This window comes from Harpia harpyja, chromosome 8 (assembly GCF_026419915.1).
Source record: "Harpia harpyja isolate bHarHar1 chromosome 8, bHarHar1 primary haplotype, whole genome shotgun sequence".
Classification (NCBI taxonomy): Eukaryota; Metazoa; Chordata; class Aves; order Accipitriformes; family Accipitridae; genus Harpia; species Harpia harpyja.
The window spans coordinates 17,253,770-17,280,082 of record NC_068947.1 but is presented as its reverse complement, the minus strand read 5'-3'; the positions used below and the strand labels follow the sequence as shown (position 1 = coordinate 17,280,082).

The 26,313-nt window shown below is 38.4% G+C and overlaps 2 protein-coding genes across 16 annotated transcripts in view; both read right to left on the bottom strand.

Annotated features, from left to right (window-relative positions):
* Window position 1: 1 nt before the first annotated feature.
* On the bottom strand, window positions 2-9,509 carry CFAP298 (cilia and flagella associated protein 298). Its single transcript, XM_052794677.1, has 7 exons — window positions 9,203-9,509; window positions 7,142-7,309; window positions 5,232-5,299; window positions 2,922-3,080; window positions 2,315-2,446; window positions 525-620; window positions 2-424 (listed from the first exon to the last, which is right to left on the bottom strand). The coding sequence occupies exons 1-7, from the start codon at window positions 9,339-9,341 to the stop codon at window positions 314-316; spliced, it is 873 nt and encodes a 290-aa protein (XP_052650637.1). The 5' UTR covers window positions 9,342-9,509; the 3' UTR covers window positions 2-313.
* A 235-nt stretch (window positions 9,510-9,744) lies between these two features.
* Window positions 9,745-26,313, bottom strand: part of SYNJ1 (synaptojanin 1) — a 68,395-nt gene continuing 51,826 nt past the window's right edge. For 3 of the 15 annotated variants that reach the window (XM_052793783.1, XM_052793784.1, XM_052793794.1), the window contains 6 exons: window positions 23,991-24,038; window positions 22,287-22,325; window positions 22,122-22,192; window positions 18,312-18,420; window positions 17,409-17,629; window positions 9,745-12,913 (listed from right to left, as the gene is read on the bottom strand). In XM_052793783.1, coding sequence (XP_052649743.1) covers window positions 12,059-12,913; window positions 17,409-17,629; window positions 18,312-18,420; window positions 22,122-22,192; window positions 22,287-22,325; window positions 23,991-24,038 — 1,343 coding nt within the window. In that variant the 3' untranslated portion in view covers window positions 9,745-12,058. Of the gene's footprint in view, window positions 12,914-15,042; window positions 15,067-17,408; window positions 17,630-18,311; window positions 18,421-22,121; window positions 22,193-22,286; window positions 22,326-23,990; window positions 24,039-26,313 lie in introns of all 15 variants that reach the window. The other 12 variants (XM_052793790.1, XM_052793796.1, XM_052793792.1 and 9 more) reach the window with 7 other exon arrangements.

The window sequence follows — 26,313 nt, the reverse complement described above, 5'->3', positions numbered from 1 at the left end:
AAACATTCTAGTGCATATTTACTAGATATATTATCTATGAAATAGTTTAATATTTCAATATTCAAATTACAAGTTTCTAATAAAATAACAAACTTCAACAGGATTGATTCCATTCTTCGCAGAGACAAGTGCTGCTACAGTTACACAGAAATGTGAACATTAATTGAAAACCTAAGGCTGAAACAGGCATCTGCTACAGAAGTGACAATTTCAGCTTTTGTCAGAAGAATCTACCGCACACAACACAACTCCTTGTTGCAAACAAGTGTATCAACCAAACAGCTTAAAGAGGCAAAAAGGTGTTTGCAGAGCTTCATCTTGGCCTCCATTTGATATCTTTTACACCATGAAATTGCCTTTTCAAAGCATGGTTGTCTGCCCACTCAGCATTTAGAAATGAGTCATCGTCATCCTCTTCTAGTTTCTGTAAATAGAACAGACAGGTTAAGAAGGCAGTAACGAATGTAACCTGCGGTTAGTGTCTACAACGGCACAGCTCACATACAGTAAAAAGACACTGTTACCTTAAGTTCCTCCTGCTTTCTGTAGTAATACAGCATCATCTGTTTTTGCTCTTCATGACTAATCAGAGGTTCACGCCCTGGAGCTCCTTGTCCTTTCTGAAAGGGAAATCATAAATTTTATTTGCGATACAAAAGAGAAGCTGCTATGCAAAGATAGCAAAATCTTTCTTCAGACAATAGGATTTCTCAAATTTAATAAGGTCCCTTAGGATAGGAGAATAAATGTTGAGAAACTTCTGCTGCATTCAAGTGAGAATTATTTTTTCATCTCGGCATCTGAATCGTGCTGTCAATTTTGTGGACGTCAATGGAAGCTGCAAACAGGACTGAGTTTATTTTGCTTAAACTTCCACTCTAAAAGACATAATAAATCTCTCTCTTTTAAGGTCGTTCTAGGTGTCTCAGGATGGGCCCATCCATCTTTAGCTCCTCTGCTAATACAGACTCAAGATGGCATATGACTTAGTAAAGCAGGGAAGGCAAGCAGTTACAAAACACTACATATAAAAGAAATCTGATTTGTTACTACAAATAGAAGAAAAATTTTTTTTCCGGGCATCTGTCCTCATGGAAGAAATGATGCACACAGCAGAAAATAGCTGATGACAGCTATTGTCAACAATAGCAAACAGAACAGTTTAAATGGAGATGGTGAATCCTCTCTGGAACAAAAAGGGTCTGAGGAGGTTTAATTTAGCTCTCCAACCCAAGAATGCAGGCAGGTCTTCTCAGAAAGCCACCGTACTACTTTGCATTCTCTGAAGAGGTCTATCAACTAATTAAACAGTAAGAAAACTTTCCTGGGAGCCTACACTTCCATGGCTGTTGAGATGTCACACAATTTTTCAGTCACCCTTATAGGAAAGAGAAAGCAATTCTGGTCTTCTGAATGACAAACACATAAATCACTTGACTTATCTTTGAGGAATTCTATTACAGACACCTGCAGATAGTAAGATCTGCCATAAACATTAATGCTTTCTGTGGCAGAGAAGCTCTCACTGACATGGAAGTGAAATGCAGCTCCAGAATAATTCTGAACTACGGGTAAGTATTCTGAGACATCTGACATTCACAAAAGCACCCTTTGAATGTGATTTTATATAGAGAGATACATACACACACAAATAGGGTGAGCACCTTCTGACAAAGCTCCGAAAATGAATTGAAACACCAAACATTCTTCCCTTGAGTATGGCATTCTCACCAGAGATGAACTCAACTGCACAGTTAGTACAAACTCATTTTGTCCAAAAAATAATGAACAGTCCCAGTAGCTTGGTACTAATTTTGATATTGCAAGAACACGACCATTGCGTCAGGCACCAGTATACACTTAATGACTGGCTTTTGCTGAAGCATCAGGTCTACAAACTGAGGAGCAGCAGGAGATCTTTGCCTCAGTTTAGCTCACTACTCCAACTGGGCAGACTGAATGACGGGGTCTGTTCAGTGCTCTGCACTGAGGTGGAACTGAGAGCCAGTTGAGGTTTTTTAAACCTCCCAGTTTGTATTTCAACTATTTTTAAATACCTCTTTGCTGTGCTTCAGAAAAGCGCTGTTGAGCCAGTAATAGCAACTACAGTATTTAACTGACAGGCAAAGGAATTACTAAAGAAAAACTTAGAATAATATAATAAATTAAAACCTTAAAATAGATGTACAGTTTTAAGACACTCAAGCTCGAACTAATCTAATCCATTTTATACGCCTACCGACAATTCTCTTCCACAGAGAATTAGACATCCAAAGGTGAATAACTTGTAAAGAAATCTCCCAGTGATACTTACTTTCTGTATCTTGACAATAATGGTTGTTTTCTCATTTTTGCCTATATAGTCAGAGATCAACTTTGTTTCTTTCAACTCCTTTCCTGCCCACCATAATTGTGCTTCTGATTCTTCTATAACTTCAAGTCCAGCCTGTGACAAACAAACAAGGTGAAGTGTTGGGGGGGTGCTGGTTTTTGCTTTTTTTCAAAACCAGAAAAATTTTCTGGGAAAACCTACCAGAAAGGCCAGTGTAATTTTACACTATACTTCTGCTACATCTTCCTCCTCATACTAATCTACAGCATTTTCATTCATATTCCATTCAATCTTGATCTAACATAAACACTTTGGGCAATAAATTCTCAATACTGGCATTAGAAAGAAATGACAAGCTATTTAAAATGAGTCCCGGACTTACCTGAACTTTGTATGTAACATTTGAAATAAACTTAATTCATCTTATTTCTAGTTAAGCTATTGGTGTGCTTTTACATAAACTATCAGACAAAAATATTAAACAAAATCTGTCATGCAAATGAAAACAACCTTCATTGATAAAATGAAGAACAGCATTGCACATATTTAACCCAGGCACTACATATAATCCAAATACATTACTGCATACATGAGTTCCTGACAAGTCTTCTTTATCTTCAAACTCCATCCTAACTGGATCATGTGGAGGCAATCCCATTGGATACACAATCATCACAGCCCCTCGGAGCTGGTCCAATGCATCTTTCACCATCTCCATATTAACACACACACCGGCCAGAACTTGTTTCTGAAATACAGGCAGGGATCATTGGTAATTTAAAAAAATATGCAGAAAGACTTTGCTTTGTAGTCAGCTCAAAGGTTCAACAGTGGGATATATGAGCAAAGCTAACTGGCTGCACAAAGATATTAGGACCACAAATTTTCTTATTTGAATATTGACTTCTGAATACATTGCTACACTTTTGACCCCTCCATTTAGCTTGCTTACACTGGGGGGGGGGGGGGGGGGGGGGCGGTGGGGAAAGTAAAAAAAAAGAAAAAAGAAGTAAAAAAAAAAAAAGAGATCTTCACTAAATTGTGCAGGAGGCATTTAGTAACAAATGTCTGTGTGATACAGGCATTCAAACAAGTATGTATATGACCACAGAAACTGAATGGACAGTCTTTTGTTCCAAGTACTTGTGATTCAGGAACAAGACTCAAAAAGGTAGAATTCAACTGAGGGCTAGAGAAGGGGCCTAAACCTTGAGGAAAAAAATAGAGCACATGTGAGCAGAAGGGTAAAGCTTGGCATATTGCATGGCTTATTCAGAGATCTGTAAGATCAAATACTTGAGATCATTCCAAACCCTACTGCAACGGATAGAGGAAAAACAAGACACATCCGGAAGAGAAGAAATAAAGTTTTTGCTTATGAATTTAACAGTTCCAATATTTTAAGTAACAAAGTTTATAAGAAAGCGAGTAAGAGAATGTTGCCTCCTTGTGGACATTCTTAAAATAGTTAACCAGCAAGTACAATTGGTTTCTCAACCTCAGACGATCAACTTTTTTTTTTTTCAAATACACAGGCATATTTCTTCATTTTCATCATTATAAAGGGATGAACCTAACAAACCACTTCCCAAACTATCCTTAACTTCATTCACCAATGAATGGCAGTGATTTTGGAAGTAAGTCAGCATGCAGTGCAGCAATTTTGCAACTTTTCATTGTAACTGACATGGTATATAGTTTGACGTTTTACCCAGGAAGACTGCAAAGTGGAGACCAGATCTGAAGATATTTTTGACTCAAGAAGTAAAACTACATGTTATTAATTTCCTCCCTGTTCAGAAATAGAGCTGATGAGATGCAATCCAACAGAAAAAAAAGTCCATCTGGAGAAAATCTTTACAGTCCAGAAGCTTCAATCTGAAACATCTCTCATTTTGCATAGATGTTGCTACAACTCAGAACAGTTTGGCTTAAATCTTGCCTCAGTTCAGGAAAGGTTTGCTGCAACTCAGCACACTGGAAGTGCTGCCAGGCAACAGAGCAGCTCCTCTGCTAGCCTCCATGAGGCCTTTGGAAACACTAAGCTGCTCACTCTAAATGACTGATATGACACTGTTATCAGCAACAAAACAGCCAAGAAGGCCAATTTAAGTGCACAGGCAACACTAAAAATTCAGTAACATTATCTATTTGCATAACTGGTTTAAAGCTGTTTTAAAGTTCCACACATACCAATTCCCAGAACTGTAAGGGTGGGGAGAAGAAAATTACTTGCAGATGTTTACAAAAAAGAAATCGGATAATAAATATTACTTAATTTGTGTTTCAAAGTCATACAAAAGCTGAGACACAATACAGAGCATCTACAGATTTGGTGAAGTGAAGCTGAATAATTGAGACCATCAGGGCATACCCTCATGCTTATTTTTAAACACACAACTTATTGGGACTGAGCATGAGTTCAAGTGCTTCTAAAACCAAGGCCTAATCTAAGAGATTAGAACACATTTTTCTATTGATTATACATAAAACTCAAAAGACTATGTTAACGAGCAAAAGGTATTTTATTCCAGGAACATCACAGAATGCAGTTAATTTTTCACCAGAAAACATGACAAGCATTTGCCTAAAGAATGCATCAACAGCAAATTAAGACTGTGTGGATAAAATTAAATGCGATTTAATCATTCAATGTGGTCTCGGCTGCCAGCATTCACTTGGAGTTTAATATCTGATTCCTTAACTTGTTGAACCAGCTTGCCAAAAACCATTAAGAAAATCATTAACAGAAATGTCAGTTTTTATTAGACTATTCACATCACTTCATGATATTACTCAAAAATTGTACTGAAAAAAGTCTCTTTTTTCTTAAGCTGCTCAACTACATAGCACCTATTAAGAAAGTCCCACATAACACATGCCACTTCAGGAAACTTACCCTAGAGATTAACGCCTTGGCCTCCTCTATTGTCTTCTTTATAACTTGCTGCATTTTTTCATTTGGAGCTAAAAATGAGAGATACATGTTTAATAGTCTACACTTACTATAAAGAAACCAAGCAAACGACCTGCCCAGGTTATTCTCTACCGTAAGCAAATGAAACATTGTTAAATCACAAAGCAAGAGCGACACTACTAAATTCCAGTCCATTTACCAGTTTGATAGTTCATTGCCGTATTTCTTACTAACTTAAGAAACAAAACAATATTTCTCATGGGAGAGCCAAACTTACTTTTCCACAGAGACATGTGACTGGTATTTGGAACTTCATGTGGGACGAAAGTACGGAGTAGAAAGCAACAGCCATAATCTCATACTCCCCACAACCGAAAACAAGACTCTCTTTCCCATGCCATACATAAGACTATTGTGGGCTGTACTGGCAGATGTGCTTTAATCAGGGACAATAGCTTGGAGTTTTCTGACTTCTTTCTAATTAAAATCTCAACAGAACACCAAATGCAGTTTTGCAAAGACAATGTGCATTTCATATCATAGTTATCTATTTTAATTGTTATAAAAAGCCTCTCCTCAAATACAAAAATCCAATTAAATCATACTCATTCACAGCTGAACACTTAAACGCATCATTTGATGGTATTTAGTTTGGCCTATGTTTACACACTGTTCAATATTATAACTTTGTTAATATTACAAAGCTGTCCTCCCACTAACAAATAAATGCCAGAGTACAACTACAAGTGGTACTGTCCTTACATTAAAGTTGCTTGCAAACTTTTACTGTAAGGCCCGACACTGCTAACAACCATGCCAAACAAGACAGCCTTTGTCTGCATGCCTACATACGAGACACTCAGATATTTCTGAGGACACAGTTAGGAGGGAAAACATTTAGCTGTAATATAAGCTCTTAAACAAGTTCAACAAAGGCTTAAATTTGATTTGGTAATATGTTGTGTTAGAAGAATTATTTCCCCCAAAATAAGACACTTTAGCTGGAGTAAGCTGTTTGCGTATGACAAATTAAGGCTAAGTTATTCAAAGATTCCTCCTTAACTGAACTGCCCTGCAATCAACATCTAAAGGGCTGCTGACCCGACAAGGGCTGTTGTGGTGTCAGGAGTACAGGGACAGACAGCAAGAAGACAATCACGGTCTCTTCCGTGCAATCAGTCCTCATGCTCTCGACTGTGAAGTGATGCTCGATACACATACCAAGTGCTAAGGCAAAACCACTTGGCAGGCGTTGCAGAAAGAAAAAGTGACAGGAGTGAGTTCAGTAAGTCTCAGTTACAGTGAATGAGAAAAAAGGAGAAATATTAGAAAAACAACCTGTTAATGTATCTTGGAGCCTCTGGAGAAAAATAGTACTCAACTATACGCTTACAAATGGGGAGAATAAATTAAAGTGAAACAGTCAAACTTGTTTCTGATAATTGTTTACTTATCTTTGGAGTTTACTTCCAAGTGCTACAGTTGCAAAGTTAAACAGCATATGTGCTGAAGAGATATACTACTATTTAGGCTTTTAAATGAACGTTACACCCGGTCCTAATTCAAGACAGAAGACTTATGTATGTAACTCATAGTTTAGCTAATCTACTATGAAAACAGGCTCCTGAAATAGCTACTACTTAACAAATCTACGACTGCCTTTAATATAATTTATTTATAGGATGATTTTTATAATTAGCAAATAAATATGAGCTGGCTAACATGCTGGCCTGAAATCAGATATATATACTTAGTATCTACTCATTTTTTTTCTTCTTCCAGGACAGTGAGGTAAAAGCGAAATGTCCAGAATGATGGGTTTTATGTTCCTCATTGTATTATAGATTATCTGTGTCTGCAGGGAAAGAAACAAACATTTACATCTGATTTACCGTGCCCATTTCTTCGCCCAATTTCATCCTTTTTGAAGACACTTCCACCGCTTGGTACACACTTTTCTGCCCACTCATCCTTCAACTTCAGTTCTTCGATTTGCTCATCTGTCAGTCCTTGCATATTATAAGGCAAGAAAACACCATGCTCTGCCAGCTCCTGCATCTCTTTAAAGCGTTTAGAGAACAAGATTAAAAATCTGTGTTATTGAGAACATACCATTTACAAAAGTCTTTCGCATTATGTACAAGCAGGCAAACCTTACTCCTAGCCTTCAGTTTTTAAAGAGCTAAGTATATGAAATAAATAATACGGTATATGTCCTGGTTTCGGCTGGGATAGAGTTAATTTTCTTTCTAGTAGCTGGTACAGTGTTATGTTTTGGGTTCAGTATGAGAAGAATGTTAATGACACACTGATGTTTTCAGTTGTTGCTGAGCAGTGTTTAGACTAAGTCAAGGATTTTTCAGCTTCTCATGCCCAGCCAGCAAGAAGGCTGGAGGGGCACAAGAAGATGGGAGGGGACATAGCCGGGACAGCTGACCCAAACTGGCCAAAGGAATATTCCATACCATGTGACATCATGCCCAGTATATAAACTGGGGGGAGTGGGGCTGGGAGGGATCACTGCTTGGGAACTAACTGGGCATCGGTTGGCGAGTGGTGAGCAATTGCATTGTGCATCACTTGTTTGGTATATTCCAATCCTTTTTATTATTACTGTAATTTTTATTATTTTTATTATTATCATTATTATTTTCTTCTTTTCTGTTCTATTAAACCGTTCTTATATCAACCCACGAGTTTTACTTTTTTTCTGATTCTCTCCCCCATCCCACTGGGCGGGCAGGGAGTGAGCGAGCGAGCAGCTGTGTGGTGCTTAGTTGCCAGCTGGGGTTAAACCACGACAGTATATAAATACATCTATATATATAGATATATATGCTTATCCAGCTGTCAGCCCACTTCACAGCGTTCTTTCCTTGAAGGTCCTCCAGCCTCTTTACCACCATCATATTAATTAAAGCATATCCATCTCACAACAGACACATCAGAAGTACCCCAAGTCCAAGACACGGCAATTCTGTTCCCGTGGCTGGGAATATAGGCACCCACCTGAAAACATAAAGGCTAAGACTAATTTAGCAAGTACTGTGGAGCAACAGCAGCAGATCTGTTGAAAGAGTGAGTGCTGAAAGCATGGTAACCACAGTGTCTGCGTTTTGGAATTTTTAAATTTTAGATGAGCCTCAGTATGGCCTCCTACACTACATACGTATTTGCGGCTGGAGCACATCAGGTGTAGAGGGGCTGCACCCTTCAGGTCAGTCTCATCTGAAGGGAATCTCAGCTCACGCGTTCCCAGGCGGATCCGCAACACAAACCAAAGCGGGTCAGCAGGGACAAACAGCAAAAGTTTTTCAAAAGCCGCCTCCTGATTTGAACTAAAGCACTAATTTAGATACATCCAGTGACTCTCCATCACACGGCAAGCGGATGCCTTGTACGAAGCATGCGCTAGGCAACAGGAGAGAACGTCGTTCGCCTGTAGGGTACGCGGCTGGTCACAAAGGATTTATGCAGCCACCGCGGGACAGGACACGCTGAATTTCGAGCCACGTACAGCGGGAAGCTGAGAGCCGCGTGGTCCCCCCAAAATAAGGACTACTAAAATACCCGAAGGTGGGAATTTACACGTGGATTGGCGGTTTCGGTGGGTATTCACAGTTCTCTTAAATTTAGGGGAGGACGGCTCGTCTGCGGCTGCTAAGCTGGGATTTGAGAGGTATTTCTTAACTCCTGCCAGCAGAGAACTCCTGCGAGGCCACAGCCAAGCCGCCTCCCGGTGCCGCCCCGCAGCTCCCGGCCTGCGCGCCGGCGGGGCGCGAATACGCCGGAGACCGAGCACCGCTCCGGCCCGGGGCAGCCGGGCTCCCGCCGCTCTGAGGGCAGCCCGTCCCCCCGCCTCAGAGCCCCGCACCCGCCGGAGCTGCGGCCAGCCCCGGGCAGGCGGCCAGCCCGCTCCGGCTGCCGGGGGGAGGAGGGCGGCGGGCCGGTACCTGAGCAGAGGCGCTGCACCTTCAGCCTCCCGTTGTAGATGCGGGCGACGAGGGGCGCCAGGTCGGCGAGGCGGGCGCTGCCGGCCGCCTCCAGCAGGAACTGGCTCTCGTCGCCCCGCTTCACGTGCAGCCGCACCATGGCGGGGCCGGGGCCGGGGCCGCTCTGCGCCTGCTCGGAGCGAGGAGGCGGCCGTTAGCGCCGCTGCCCGCCTCCCCTCCCCCCACAGCAACCGACCCGCGTCCCTGGATACCGGCGGCGAGAAGGGAGCGCGGGCGGGAAGGCCGCGCCCGGCGCCTCCTGGCCACCCTGAGGGCGCAGCGCCGCCCGCCCGCCCGCCGGAGCCCCGAGCAACCGCAACTCCCACCCGGTGCCGGCCCTGCCCACCCCGGCCCGGGGGCGCTTCCGCTTCCGGCCCTCCCGCTGTCGTCATCAGGGGCGCTTAAAGGGCCCGCGCCACGCCTCCTGCGAGCACGGAGGTGCTGTGGTCAAGAGGGTGCCGGGGGAGCGCCTGAGACACAAAGAGAGAAAAAGCTAACATTGCTCAAGGGCAGGTATGTTTATTTCATGAATACACCACCGCCTTCCACAGGGTAGAGAGGGAATGTTGTACGCCACTGAGTTTCAATACTGCAGCTCCGGAAAGGGTACAGCCATAAATAGTTGTGTGCCACAAGCAAGAAAATCGTTACATTTAACAGAGCAATTTACCACAGGGAACACAGAATTCATGAAAATGTGTTGAGCGTTTCTAATTTTAATTCTTAGTATTTTCAGAAATCCCGCTAGTAATTATTCTTGTTAATACACGTTACAGCAGTTAGCTATATATATACACACACTCTTATTTTTGGAGCATTTCTTGTGATCCTTGCAGTGCTTTGCCGTCAGTCTCTGTAATCCTGTAAAGTGTAGAGGTGCTGTATACCAGGTACAGTTTAGACAGTAGTTTTTAATCACTGTAATTAAATATTCAACAAAGAACATATTTATCACGTAACTCCCACTAGCAAAAAGTTTCCCCCCAAAATTGTTTTGCTAATGTAAGAATATACCAAAACACCAATCACACAGATGTTTATAGCAACAGTTTAAAACAAGGTAATCCACATACCGAAGCACAAAGAGTATAGTACCACTGCTGTTTAAAATGTACAAGGTCTGTTTAAGGACCTGAACGGAAAAAAGCACAAGATAAAACTCACTATCGTCACTCCTCTATCCAACTGCAGCTCATGGCTAACCATATACTCTTTAAAGGAAGAGTGGATTATTTTATAAGTAATGTTTGGATAGCATTTGAGAATTTAAAAAAAGTACTGTCACTGTGTATTTTGCTACTATAAATATAATGCTAGTTTGTTGCGTTTCAGTCCCTGGTTTTGCAGAACCAGTACAGTTTGTTCACAAGTAAGCCAATGCGTGTAGGCGTGTATTTGCAGTCCCCCAAGAGATGACAACATTGTGACACATTCAGCTTTGGATGAAAGTACGCAGCTGCGTATGTAAGTTACATCCTAAGATGCTGCGGATTGTAAGGAGAACTGCAGGGTTTTACAGCATACCTAAATGGAGTTAAGGAAATCAGTTATTTTAAATTGCCTCAAGATAACAACATATCGTATTTTATGTATTCTCATGTGAGCTTTAGAAAATCATAAAAGCACAAAGGGTTGCATTTTTATAGCATAATATGTAGAAATGTGACTTAGCCTTCACTAGCCTCAAACCAGCAACCCCGCACAGAGGCTGGTCCCTGCCTCTGGGCAAGGAAGAGTCACTCATTTAGTTTTAATTGCAAAAGTGACAGAATGATATTGTTCAGCTCAGAGAATTACTGTTCTCCTGTTGTCTTTGAAAGTAAGATTTAAAAAATACAGCAGTAAGTCTAGGAGATGGGGAGGATGCTGAGCCCAATCACATAAGATGACTTTCTCCTTCTCTGACGTTGTAACATGGCTGCTGACTCCCTCACTCTGGTCTTTCTATAGGACAAGAAAGCCCTTCTAAAGTGGGACAAGCCAACTCCAATGTGTTGTCTGCAACTGGTAAAGACTGCTTTGTATCTCAAAACCCAAGGGGAATTTTTTTCCAGAGGTTGAGGGAAAACTTCTTGTATCAGTGGTTTCCAATTTGTGGAAAAAAGTATCTTTTAAATAGTAATGAATAAATGGATGATACCGAACAATTATTCTGAAGTAATGCTAGTGAGTATATGTCACAATAAGATTTAATAGCTGAAATGTACTGACACAGAAAATTGAAGTCAAATATTGAATATATTAATACGCAAAGTTTTGTTTGTATTTTGAAATTAAACTATTTTTGTTGTGCCTCGAATTCAAATAAAAGCCTTACAAATATCCATAGCCTCTGTTATAAATTAAACAACTTCTAAACAATACCTGTCAACATTCAAATCTCAATAAACTTTGGCAGATCTTTGGTAAATACTTATAAATATCAATTAACAAAACAGTACAAAGGGAGTGGGGAGGCTACCAGCAGGGACCCTCTTTTTTTGAAATTCCACAAAGGGGAACAGGAATGAGAGAGCTCCCTAAGCAAAACCTATTTCCAAGATTGGTATATTTTAATGAGATTAAGTAGCTCATCCTTCTTTTCTCTGTCTATTCAAATACTATTACATCGGGATTTTAATAAATTTCAGACAATTTTTTGTGCTCTACCATATATACATATTCAAAATTTATACACAAACAATAGTGGCTGTTTATGAGTAGAGTTAAGTTCAGTGCATTTAATAATTAATTATTGCACACAGAATAATCTCAAATGCCCAATTATTCTACGGGATAAATGTACCAACAAATATAACCTCTTATATTTTTGAACATCTATCTTTCTGTAAAATCTTGTGTTGGTGACACCTTAGGTGCCAAAGAAGTGAAAGGATCTGCGGGGGATCTGTTGCTGGTTATTCTTGATGGTATAGGAGGTGCAGGTGGTCTTCTTGCTGGCATTGTGTAGAAGCAATCAGTAGAACTTTTATTCCAGTCATTATCAAAGTTAAAGTCTGAACCAAGAAAAGTATTTTGTCCAGTGCCCGGCAAATCTGGAGATCCAGCTGACTTCCTGGAACTGATTCGCTTAAAATCTGGAACACTTTTAGATGGCTTTAGCTTTACACTGAAATTCTCATCATCATCATCAAACGTTACCCATCCTTTCGGCTGTACATTTTTTACCATGAGAGATTTACTTCGCAAGCAAAAAGTGTTTTCAGATGCATCAACAGAAAATACAGGCTTGCTTGTATTAGAACTGGGGGGATTCAGAGAAGGAAAAGGATTGCAAGCGGCACGTCCTTCTAGTAAATGTGAAGTTATTTCAGACTCTTGCATTTCTGTTCTAAATGGGTTTCCAGCATTAGGAGTTCTTTCAGTGAATGGATTTGTGCAGTTCAGTCCAGTGATAAACGGATTTGGAGAGCTGCGCTTATGTTCCTGGGATGTGTTAAAGGTTGGAATAGGAGGCATTGCTGGCATGCAATTTACAGTGTTCAAAATATCAGCATTTCTTTGTGTTGCTGAAGGCAACTGTATCACCTCCTTTTGGTTTAAAGTCGGAACAGGTGATGTTCGAACAGACGTGTGCATCTTTGACACAAGCAGCTTAAATGACAAATCTTCAAAAGGGTCGCTGTTTAACTGTGTTTCAAGTTTAGTGCCGTATGTTCCATTTGTTTTAATCTGGAAAGAAAACAAGGTGCTTAGTAATCACATGGCTGGCTGTTTTAAGATTATTATTAACTGCCCATTTCTCACTCTGCTATGACAAGAAAAGAAGCTCTTGGGCTTAAACTGAAACTTCAACACAATTTGGTTGTAACTTGCACAACGCACTTGTAGTAGAATGATTGCTTCTTTTCTGGAAAACAATAACCCTTAACCCCTTCTCTGAAGAAAAGCCTACTAGTTGTTAAACACAATTTTCCCCCTTGTTGGTTGATGCAGCTTGAATCTACATGCAGGTCAGAATCCTAGCCAAAAGCACTAGTGGACATTGTGTAAGAAAATCTTTAGGAAACTTGGCAAATGATGCTGTATTCTAAACAAGTGATAACCCAGCACAAATATGAAATAAAAAGCTCTAGGTTTCATTGTTTGAGAGTTTATAACGCTGATGTTACAGGCAATATTTAAGCATCACAATGAAAGGAAAAATAAGTGTTATTAGTATATGCACTTCAGACACTTCTATGTAGACATATGCATCTGTAGGCATCTCCAGTGCTTCTTGACATGTGAAGGTACAATCATCAGTTTGTAGTATTTTAAAATGGCAAGTTATCATTGTTTAGAATAATACCAAATGGAGAAGACAGAGTTTTCTCCACAGAACTACTCATCTTTTAAGAACAAAATATTCCTGTTTTTATAAATTTCTTCAAACAACAATGCAACTTTTATACCTTGTAACAACTGTCCAAAAAGGTAGAATATCTACCTTTGTTCAAGTCATCACACTGACAGAACAGAGCTTGGAGCTTCCCCTTAGTAAACGAATGCAAAGAATTAAGCTTCAGTTAAAACAGCTTCTGAGAATTCAAATTTCACAAACAAATTTGTCATTTTTACACATCACCTTAATATACCCAAATACTTTGGATATTTAGCATGAAAATTCTGTTAACTAATGTTTTGTTGAACTAGGATGCTAGCTAAAACTATCAACTAAAATACAGTATTATTGTAGCCTAACCTCCATCTTTAAACATCTTGTTTTTACTGCATTTATTGTGAATAGTTTGAAGCATGTCTCCACATATCCACTGCCTAAGCAGCTACGCAAAATTAGTCTACAGGCTCTAGAGACTCTAGAGAGAGAGACTCTACAGACTCTAGAGACAGGAGTAATAAGAATAATGTAAGTTTTTCCCAATGTATCCAGCATAACAATTTCTTTTAAAAAAACTGCAGTTGTAGCTTGAATTGGTTGGCAGGAGAAACGAAGTATGCTGGCAACAATGCATTTGCTGTGGTGTTTCTTTTGAAACAACTATGTCAGTTACATGCATCCCTGGTACTACTACATCAGAGAGTTTCTAAAATAGGTGAGGCCTAATGTTACCAAACCATAAATACAGTAGTTCAATATTGGTATTTTTATATGTATGTAGTAAGTGTTTTGGAAAATAATATTAAAACAAAGGCATCAAGTAACTGAGGGGGAAAATGTGAAAAATGGAACTGTAAGAAAGAATATAAATCAAATGCAGCTTGGCACCAGCTGGTTAAGTCCTGTGTTCATTAACCAAGTAATCAAAAAGTACAAGAGCTCAAAGAAACTATGAATCCCAATTGCTCTTTATTGTAAGTAAAAATTTCCTCTGAATAATTCTGGAACCAAATACTTTTAAAATTGTAACAAACAGTATATTTTACTTTGGATAATAGTTAAGTTCTCTGTTCTTTGAGAAATGTGAAATATGGGTTTTATTTCGAAAAAACTTTGGCAGTGCAATTGCATCAGAATTTATTTGTATTAAAGAGAACTCCAACACCTACTCATCTTTTTCCAAACAGACTGAGAACAGGAGATTCAGCAGTGACTAAGCAACATATGTGAGGTTTCAATTCTTTCATAAAAGATGATGAAGCAAAATATTTGCTGTGGCGCTAATAAATACAGTTAACAGTATCAATTTTAATTGCATTATGAAAGGAATAAGCAAACTATGGTATGACGTCAAGTCATTAATGCAGACAGGTGATTTTTAATGTGGATGAGACTGCAGATGTATGAAAACAAAATTCATACATCTTTTCTGCTTAAATAGATGGGAGACCACATACAAGATTGGTAAATAGTCAGATACCTGTTACCCTGATGGTTGCTCCTGCTTGTGAAAGAGAAACAGACATCAAAGGAAAGAAAATTAGGAAGAAAATCCAAGTAACAAAGCAACCTCATGTTAAGAATACTTTCTTCATAAAGCCGTTTTTGGAGATACAAATACAATCCAAAAATATTACGCAGTATACTAGATTTTAAATTTCTGTTGTATTCTATTGTAAGACTTACAAGCTCTACCACTGAGTCAAAAAAAACAGCTTAAGCCAATTCTAATATTATTTCCATACAGACATTCATTGTGCAGCTGATTGCACTATTTTCTGAAGACTGATTATAAGAATTTGACTATTGATGGTCTAATTCTAACCATCTATTAACATGAAAAGCACTGTAGCCCTCATTCTGGGAACTCTGCTGGTATACTCACTCATCTATAGTAATTGTTTTTCAAGATGAAAAAACCCATCAGACTTCTCATTCAATCAAAAAACAAAATCTCCTTAATTTACAATAAATAAAATCTATTTACAATAACTACTTCTCTTTTTTAATGTATTTCTCGGTAATCTGTAGAGTCTGGAATATTCACACTATATACAAGCAATTATTTTTGTAAGGAGAGATTTGGGTTCTTAAATACCACAATCAAGCTTTGAATCAAAGGATGGGCTTGGAATCCACTACCTCTCAAAAGACTTTGTATTTATGTAAAGACCTTTTCTCAGAAAACTTCATATTTACAAATGATAATCAAGAAATGAAATAAAAAAACCCCCAGAAATAAAAAAACTAAGCTGAAGACAATAAATAAAGCTCAAAGTGGGCCTTCCTTGTGATTGTACCACCTGCGTTAATCAAAGGAATCTGACTGCAGAGAAAATTATAGCTCCCTGAACTAGTTTTAAACTATCTAGTTTGGATATTGTTAACAATACAGCCACAGCATTACACAGCTCAAAAACCTGTTTACAGCATTCTTAAACATATTTTTGATTGCTGTGTATACACACAGATAAATGTAATTTTCATAATAATTTTGAAAGAACTGCTTGCACCTCTTTCACAAAATGATCAGTGGTAAAACTACATTTAGAAGGTGTGAGGCTTTCAAAAGTGACACAATGCAATCTGTTTCTATTCACAAAATTTGTACGTTCTCAAGTACCTTATGCTGCCATGTATATTCTCTGCTGGCATACTTTCTAACAAACTACAAAAAGTCCTGATATTCTACCTGTATATTCAAAAATATCCTTTGTTTTTTGGCCTAAGTTCCAAAAATTAAAAAAAAGTTAATAGACAGAGAGAGATGTTCAGCAGAAAGAAAGGAAGAGCATTTAAAGATTTTTCAATTAGAATTCAAAATCAGCTCACTGAGGACTGAATTTGGCTGCCTCATTGTGGTACAAAATAGGTATTAACTAACTGCTTTAGTGAAAATGGCCTTCAGATGTAGAGATAAGGTAAAATCTAAATACTGATGAAAACTTACATAGTCATAAATGTCCACAGCTGCGTTTATGTTTTTAAAAAAATGAACACCAGAAAACAAGCCCACAAATTTACTCTTGGTAAGAATTGGGCAGAAATCCATCATCTTCAATAAATTTGTGCTTTTATTCAAGTAGTGTATTATCTGGCCTAGTACCTGATACTGTAAAAACTAACAGCACTAGCCTTTAGTGAAGAAATTTAGCCTTACGTATATATATAAACAACACTGAAAACCTATTTCTGCATTTTCTAAACAGTAGTAGGAAACCATGGCTTTTCCTAGGAAAAGGTTGGGGTTTTTTAAATAACACTCTAAATGGTCCCACAGAACAGAATACTAATGTTACTGTATTAAGTTTTCAGATTATTTTGGTATGTTGCTATATTTTAATTGACACTGGGGAATAGGGAGAAATGTATTTCTATTAAGTATCTATCAGTATCGTCTTCCTGTAATGAATTATCATCAACATAAAGCACCACATCATGCAATCTATAAAGCTTACTTTATAATCAACGCTTGTGTTAGCTAGCTACTATACAGTTTGTCATGCATGTGTCATTATAAAATTATATTTGTTAGACTAAGTATTTTTCCATACAAAGTTGTCAAATGAAAACATAATTTTACGAACAAGCTGTCCGTAAGTTATAAGTCTGTCATAAGAAGTCTTAAGTTAAATGTTTAGTATTTAAGATATTAATTATTCATGGACAATACATAAGCAATTAAGTATTATCCTACTAGAGCCTGATGATCTTTGAATCCAATCTTTTGACCTTTATGTTTGTTTGTTTGCTTGCTTTAGGAGTTTCTCACAAATCTACAGCATTCAGTACAAGCTGTGTTAATTTACACAACAAAAAAAACATATACAAGTTTTTTTAACTTACCTGCTGCTGTGAAGGAGCAGATTCAGAAGGCAAACTGTGAGATGATCGGCTACGAGGTGGTGGTTGTGGGGGTTCCAGACTTTGTGGGGCACTTGTCTGAGATGGATGTGATGCCACAGGTATCAGAGGCTCCTGCATCCTCAGCACAGGTGGTGGCTGAGTGGTGGACTGAGCAGGTCCAGCAGCCTGAGGCTTTAGTGGTTCAGGAAGCAATGGTGAGCCTGCAAGTATATTTGCAGTGTTTTTCATTGTAAAGAATTGTAATAGAAATCTTAAGAATGGCATGAATGAGAACATGTGGCTGTGGAAGCACCAGACAGAACTGCAGAAGAAGGGCCTGTAGTAACAGCAGGTGTTGATGGCAACTAGATTAGAAGTCATCAAAAGCTCAGCATTACTATAGATACAAAATACAGAACCAGAAACCATGTCATTCTTAAACGTACTTCAGTTGTATTTAAAATTATTTTGAAAGTCACTATTATAAAATGCATATTTTTATATGAATACAATTTTAAAAATGCTTTAAGTTTAGGAAGTGGCTTTGGGAGTCAAACATAAACACTATTCCAAATATTATGATTACAGAGCAACCAGTGCAGAGAATGGTCCAGTGATCAATACACGATAGGACACACCAATGTGTGCAGACCAAAACACAGCAATCTGATCAAAGTTTCTCTTGACAGCATGAAACCTATGGGTCATCTGACTGTTGCCTATTATCTGATGAGGGTTTACAATACTTGTGGATGATTAACAGAAACTGCCAAATGTTACTATGTTTGAGAATCTTAATTTCTAGTGAAAAACGAAGACATCTGCTGAAAACAAAGCATTCAAACCAGAGACAGTACCTCTTGACTGAATAGTGGCACCTACATTTAACTTCTAAAGACTTACCTCTTGGTGGTTCAGCTGGTTTGGTCTGAGTTTCAGGTGCTGGTCTTCCCCCAGAGGGACGGACATGGCTTTGTGGTGCACTAATAACTCCAGCTCGAGGTGGAACAGTCTGACATAATAATTGGTAAGAAGAAAGTATTTTAGTTCTACTTTGGATCTGTAGTCATCTACTGCTAAATGATTCAGGATAATTAGGACTCTGTGAAGAATAAATTCTTTGGTAACAGTTGCTGAACTAATTTTTTATGCACATATAAAAGCAAAGAATATACTCTCAAAACATTATGAGGGTTCAATTCATAGCAAAGGATTTTTACAACAGTCTTCAACTTTATATAAATATTTACCCGTGCAACAGTGTTAGAAACACTTACTGTTTTGTTAGTATTAATAAGTTAATTCTACCGAAGTCCGTGAATTGTTGTAAGCAACAAAAACAACAACAGCAACTACTTTATTTGGAGCTCTCGTAAGGATTCATTGATAACCCACCATCAATGCAGACTGTAGACACCATCTACCTTTTAGGCTATAAAAACAGCCTGCCATTTGCAAACAGCAGTGTCCTGGTTTTGGGTGGGATAGAGTTAATTTTCTTTCTAGTAGCTGGTATAGTGTTATGTTTTGGATTCAGTATGAGAAGAATGTTGATAACACACTGATGTTTTCAGTTGTTGCTAAGTAGTACTTATAACAAGTCAAGTATTTTTCAGCTTCTCATGCCCAGCCAGCAAGAAGGCTGGGGGGGCACAAGAAGTTGGCACAGGACACAGCCAGGGAACCTGACCCAAACTGGCCAACGGGGTATTCCATACCATGTGACGTCCCATCCAGTATAGGAACTGGGGAGTGGGGGCGGGGAATCGCCGCTCGGGGACTGGCTGGGTGTCGGTCGGCGGGTGGTGAGCAATTGCACTGCGCATCATTTGTACATTCCAATCCTTTCATTATTACTGTTGTCATTTTATTAGTGTTATCATTATCATTATTAGTTTCTTCTTTTCTGTTCTGTTAAACCGTTCTTATCTCAACCCACGGGTTTTGCTTCTTCTCCCGATTTTCTCCCCCATCCCACTGGGTGGGGGGGAGTGAGTGAGCGGCTGCGTGGTGTTTAATTGCTGGCTGGGGTTAAACCACGATATGTACTTGGTATATTCTGACAAAATCTTAGTAACAGTGGATGTTCTAGAAATGGTTTTCAGAGCAAACCCTATTACACAACTCTCTACATAAACAAGCAAAGAAACTTCACCACTACAAAACAAGTATCATCCTTGATCTTACTTTTACTAGGTGTATGTACTCTACTTCGAAGACTTCATATAACACCTGATTCATTATGCTTGGCTGAGTCCATTTAACATCTTTCTAAATGCTTTAAACCACCTAACCTCTGAAATATCTGTCTTCCCTTTAATTGCCAAGATGCATTTTGTCATTTCTTTGAATATTCTGAAAGTAGCCAGAAGGATGATTGGATTGAATGCCAAATGTATTATGGGGGGGGGAAAGGAAGCGAAAAGATACGGAGAGGACCACTCAGTGAGAAGCAGCGCCCACTGTGGCTACTGTCCCTGGTCCTGAAATCCATGAAATGAAATGCTGCCCAAAAAACAACCTGAGAAAAAGGAAAGAAACAATGTCAGTTAGGAAATCCAAATAAGGGTTGAGCTAAGGCTTGAAAATCCAAGCACATCTTAGGAGATGTTCTTCCAAACCTTCTATTACATTTTTTGTTTGTTTTGTTGGGGGGGGGGGGGTAGGGGGTGTTTGTTTTGGTTTGCTTGGGGTTTTTTTAAAGAAAATCTCAATGTCTGCAAAGGAAGAGATGCAGTCAGCTTTGTCTTATCAAATTATGCTGGCAATTGCAGCACTGTGGCTCTTTCTGGACACTGGCAAGCAGCTCTAACTAGTCCAGCCTGGGTTTTGAAAAGCACGGCACAAGAGAACAGTACTACATTTTTTTCTGTCTTAATAATATGAACAAAAATTCTTGCACTTATGCCTATTCCAAGATACTGGTGGAGTCTCTTCTGTACACCAGATTTTTTAATTGAACTATTTTGATTTAGAAATGACAAATCCTGTGCTAGCTCCAGATTACAAAAAACAAAAACCAAAAACAGTGAGGCACATGGTGATAAATGAATACATTCTTTCCAGTGTACACCAGGTTTTCTTTATCCAAATTTCAGAAGAGGGCATTTTATATTTCTAGAAAAATAATAAAAAAGTGCAAAGATCAAGAACTGTTCACTGTGAGAATCAATCTCTTTGAGAAAAACGAATCTGCAAAAAGTGAATTTCAGTGGTGGCCTTCAATAGTAGTTTTCAGTGGTTTCAATACTGTACAAGAGTACAACAGAAATGGCAATACCAGTAAGGTACAACTCCTTTAAGCTCTACAAGAACTCTTATATCTCTGCACAGCTGGCAGCATTCTTTTGTTTCTTTCTCATTTAAAAGCTGTAAAAGGACTCTACAACCTTTTATAAAACAAATTTATATTAAGTTAACTTAAACTCTTGTGGTTAGCTGCATCTTTATTTTAATGGCTTCTTCACACTCACTCCCTCCCTCATTCGCAACAACTGGTCTATCACTTTACCTGAAAGAAAGATAAGGAATTAAAGAAGAGGTGCTGTATTTGTAGATAGGTCAAAAACCTCATCAGTATCTATCCCACTGACATTTATGCAAGCAGAATGCTTTTTAGCCTTACTAAAGACTCATATGTGTAATCTCCATCCTGTCAGTGTTGTTGTGAACATTATCCCAATGAGAAGAGCAAAATGCCTTAGAGAAGGAAAACAAAGTTCTCTGATGACCAAGAAACTGGTAAGAAAGAGCCAGCTTTTGCTGCTTTTTAGTCTATAAAACATCCAGGTATAAAGAGGTGTGATCTAAGTCAAAGAGCCTGGAACAGCCACAACAGAGGGAACAAAGTAAGCACAAATACTGTGGTTAATGTAGACATAGAAAGAAAAGCCCTTCATGCTGCTGCAAAAATTCTCTCTGAAATATGCTGCAAAGTCTAAAGAATTATCAACAAACAATACCATTTCTTAGTAATTCTTTAAGAAGACCTATAGCTATTAAAACACCTTCTCCTTCCCTAATGCAAGGCTCCTACTTGGTGCTGTTAAGAGAAATAAGGCAGATGTCTTCCATCTCTTGATTTCTTGCTTGTAGTGAAGCATTCAAATGCCCATAAATCCTTCATTAACTTCCTTCAGTTCAGTTCCACAAATAAAAGAATGAAATGCAGAACTAACGTTTGTTGAATGTTTTGTTGATAGAGTTGAATGTTTCATTTTTACATGAAGATTTTTATCAAAATTAATTTTTAAAACAAGGTACAAAATTCCATTACACATCAAGTAATCAGCAATATAATACATCAACTGCCTATATAATACATTAACTCCCTGCAAGCAATTAACTGCCACCAGGATACACATTTCAGCACAGAAGAGAATACATTTTATCATACCAAATCAGCAACGTAGTCAACAGGAACATACAATACAAAGAATAACTTTGTCCTTCGCAGTTATTTGAAAGTGGATATAAAATGTGGTATTATTTGGGAGCCTATGCAGTGACTGCATAGAGTGCAAAACAATATATATTCTGGAGTATTTTTAGTCAACAGAAAAGAATTGCTGAGGGAATTAACTCATATAAGCTGTAAAATGACTAGTCAATTTTGCAGTTTTCTTACATCTGTTATGATTTACAAAACCCCACCACCAGCATAATAAACTGTAGAAACTTAGGAGGAAAATTATTTTAAGACAGAATACCTACTGGTCTGGTTGTACCATATCCAGCAGTTCCTGTGCTTGGAATTCCAGTTGAAGGTGGAGGCTGATTACGAACTGGAACAGATATTAGAGATCACTGACTTAGAACATATTTCAAACCCAACTTCTTTCTGTATTATAATTAGTACAAAACATGTATCTGTATTACCTAAGTTATCTTTTCTTTGTGTTCCAGGACTTTTTTGTGCTTTGAAGCATGGAAAAAAAATCAGATTATCTTTGTTAGATAAGCTACAAACGAGTATCATATGGCAACGGTACATTACCACTAATGGAAATGGGAGCAAAAAAAATTAGTGATTTTTTTTTAAAAGTTGTTACATATTAAAGTCAGCTAAGCTGTTACTCTAGCACACTTTTATCCCATGTCACACGTGAAGTAATTTGACCCTTCTAATTACAAATTAAGTCAAATCACCTCCTATTTGTTGCAAGCTAAAGACGCCCACTTTTACAGGTACCCTGTGTTCTCAATCGTGCTAGAAGTTGTTTTCTTTAGTTGTTTTCTTTCTTAGCATATTCTGCAAATGTTCTAACAGCAGTCTTTAAAACAAAAAGAACTTACGTAACATGCTGATTCAAAAAATCATGCGATCAGAAGAGTACATCTGTAATTATACAGGATTCAGCAATCTACAGGGTCTACACCAAAGTTCCTGAACCTACTCTCTTTGTTTATGGGATAAATATATTACAGCACCAACCTCAACATTTACATGCTGATGCTAATGACAACCTTGTATGCAACGTTCAAGTTGTGAAGTGCAAGATACGAAAAAATTACCTTTACCTCAGACAAGTGCACAATTTCTAACAGGCAAAGAGGTTTAGCATTCTGGCTTGTGTTTCTGTTGCCTATTTCCCAAGAAGGTAAAATCACCATGTCAGTTACAGTAACTGGAAGGAATACTCTGTGGTACACAAGACGGTTTATCAAATCGGCTTCCAGTTGTCAGACAATCCTGCTTTCTTAGAATTGGTTAGAATGGGTTTCTGGGTACAGTTCTCAGTAATGCAACTCATACCCTGAGCAACCTGGCGCCAGTTTGCCCTACTTTGAGCAGGAGGTTGGACTAGACAACCACCAGAGGTGCCTTCTAACCTGAACTATTCCATGCATATAGTGATTTTGCCAATTTAGAAAAATGAACCAGCAATATAGACAAAATTAATTGTAGGATACAGGAGGAGATCTTGACTGTGACTATATTAGGACTTTTATTGCCATACCTATATTTGCTACAAAGGGACACATTCCTGAGGGGATAGGAAGAAACCCAAAAACATGGCTCTGCTCTCATGGCTAAACCAGGACCCTTTCAGCACTATACACACATACTCCAACTAGAATAATGCAAAAGAAATGCTTCTCGTAAATGTGTATCACATACATTTAGGTATCAGAATCAAAATACCTACACTGTGCTCTTTAGAAAGAGAAAAAATATTAAATTATAGGCTAAATTATTTAAATGGAAGTTTCTCTCCCTGAGATATATGAACATATGCAGTTCTTTAAGAAAAATTAGGCTTCCTAGATTCCTGATTTAGTTACACGTTCAGTCAGCTACAGCTTCCTCTGAGAGTCAGGCTTGAAAGCATTCTTCTTGATTAGTGCACTCTAAATTTTCACTTTATTTTTCATAAGTGAAGATTGCCTTCTATAACAATTCATACCATCACTGAAAAACAGGAAGCAACTTGGCTGTCTGGAAATGATGTTAAATAAAAGAAGAAAGATCCTACACAATAAACACCTTCATGAAACCACCTTTAGTGTCACAAGGGCAATAATATTACTCTGGTATTAAATTAGAAATCCATTTCTAGAATACAAAAATTGTTATGTTACCTTCTACTTCTCTCCTAGCTACCCCAGGACTGGGAGGAGCTCCAAGACCTTTTCAGAGAAAGAAGAGAAGCTGTACATTGCATAAGAAAAGCAGTAGATTGAGAAAGTAAAACCAGAAAGAACACTGCCACAAGACAGCTTTACATAATTTAAAAATGGCCTAGCTAGATTATAGTTACTTGTAGGAGATAACTGTTTGTAGCAGCACGGGGAAACCAGACTGATATGAATTAGAGATCAGCAAGTACAATCATGTTTAGAAACATGTATTATTTCAATTTTACATTACAGCTGAAAGTGAATTTCATTTCTTCAGTATTCATTCTCCACAAACTTTTGTAAATTCAGAATGATATTAAATGTCAGTCTTGAAACTCTTCTAAAGCAGAGCACATACCTATACTCAAAAACTTGAAAATAAACAGGTACTTCAGTTATACCCTGCAACATTAAGTCTGCTTCCTGTAATGTAGGAGAATACTATGTAGTATGTTTCTGCCAAGACTACAATTGAATAAGCAATTTTATGGAAGAAATAAGTTTCCCACTTTATATAATGTACTGTATCCTACAGAATTGTATTATTAAGTTATCTCCGAGCAGCACTCTGTACTTGGGAAAGCTGTATCAACTGGTGCACAGTAGATGTTACAGTTCAGATTGAGAGAAAGAAGATTTTCAATCATGCATAACCATGCTGAATTATTTCTGCAATATGATCAAGCATATACTGGGTCCATAAAATTGTATGCTAAAAACATGGCAGGACATAAATAACACTAGGTGGTATGCAAGGAGAAATCCTTAAGGCATGCGCATAGGAAAAAGTAACAGCAATATCTGGCAACTCTGGAGTGGCTCAAGTATAGAGGAAGGAAAGGGAGCCAGTGTTCAAGAAGCCTACCTTAAAAGCAACTTTTGCCTTAGCGATGACACAGCCTCATGCTTTCTCATCATGTGCCAATGTGTGGTATCTGCTCAGGAGCTCTCTATGATCTGGAAAGAGTGCTGTGAATTTTGTCAGATATGGGTGGAGGTGTCACTCAGAGTAGGAAGAGTGAAGGTTGCAGATGAGGCTGGTACGTGATTATCTCTAGAGATGTCAGATCTCTGGTTTTGCTGAACATCTGGTTCAAAGATGTTAAATACTAGCATATGTTATATATTCTGGGTGAGTTCCAGGCTCTGCCAATTAACATTAGATTTTTATTGCAAAAGTTTCTGACAGTGAACTTCTCTGTGAGAGAAGCAGTACTGAGGAGGGGTGAACAGAGCGCGTTTGTAAGGAGGGTGCACACGAGGAATGCACTGCCTGAGAACTTTTCATTGCTTTCAGGTACTAGCTCTGCCCTTCTCCGGTGCAACCCAGAGGAACCCTGGGGGAGAAAAGAAAGTGGTAGCCCATAGGCTATGAGAAGCCTACCTGGTAACGGGAGGAAAATAAATGGAGGTGGAGAGCAGCCCAACAGAGTACATGACACTCCTCTGAAGTCTCTGTGGTTACAGAGACATAAAGCTAACTGTTCATCTCAGAGTATTAATGGAAATGGACACAACAAAACCTCTCCAAGAGCAGGGAACTAGCCTGTTCATTTCACAGATCTTCTGGACCTTCCCCTCCAAAAGCTCAACTCAGCCCATACTTTGAATAGGTATTTTCAGGATGCTCTTGTTAAGCAAATCTTATTTTATGCAATATGATTAATAAAGTCAACTCCTTTCAGGAGAAGGAAGGTAGAGAGCCTCTTTGACCACAGCACATAGACATGTTCCTTTGTTGGTGCACCATACAGAGGAAGACTTCTGTGCACGAGGATTTAAAAGAGTTTTGCAAATTTAAAAATATTCATTATATGGGAGACAAAGGGCATAAAGGTCAAATACCCTGAATTTCACTTAATAATCTTCAACAGTGATAAAGTGAAATTATGGTGCTGTGATAATGCTATCACAATTGGCATTATAGGAAGATTTTAATCTTAAGGACATGAAAAATGTACATCTGAACCTGAACCATATTTTTGGGTATAATTTTAAACTTTTACTGTAGTCTGTATATAGCTTGAAATCTCTATTGCAGTTTGAAACAGTATTTTGCAAGTAAAGATATCACATACTTGTTTTAAATAGTATTTTAAGGAAAGGGGTTGGATTTACACAGAAACAACCTGTAACTTATGCCCTGACATCTTTTAGACAGAACTGCATGTTTTGCAAAGATTACATTTGCACATTAGCTTAATGGAAAATAAAGCAACCTCAACTTCTCATAATGTAAAATGTGCATATATGCGCACATGTGCACGCGTGTGTATATATATAC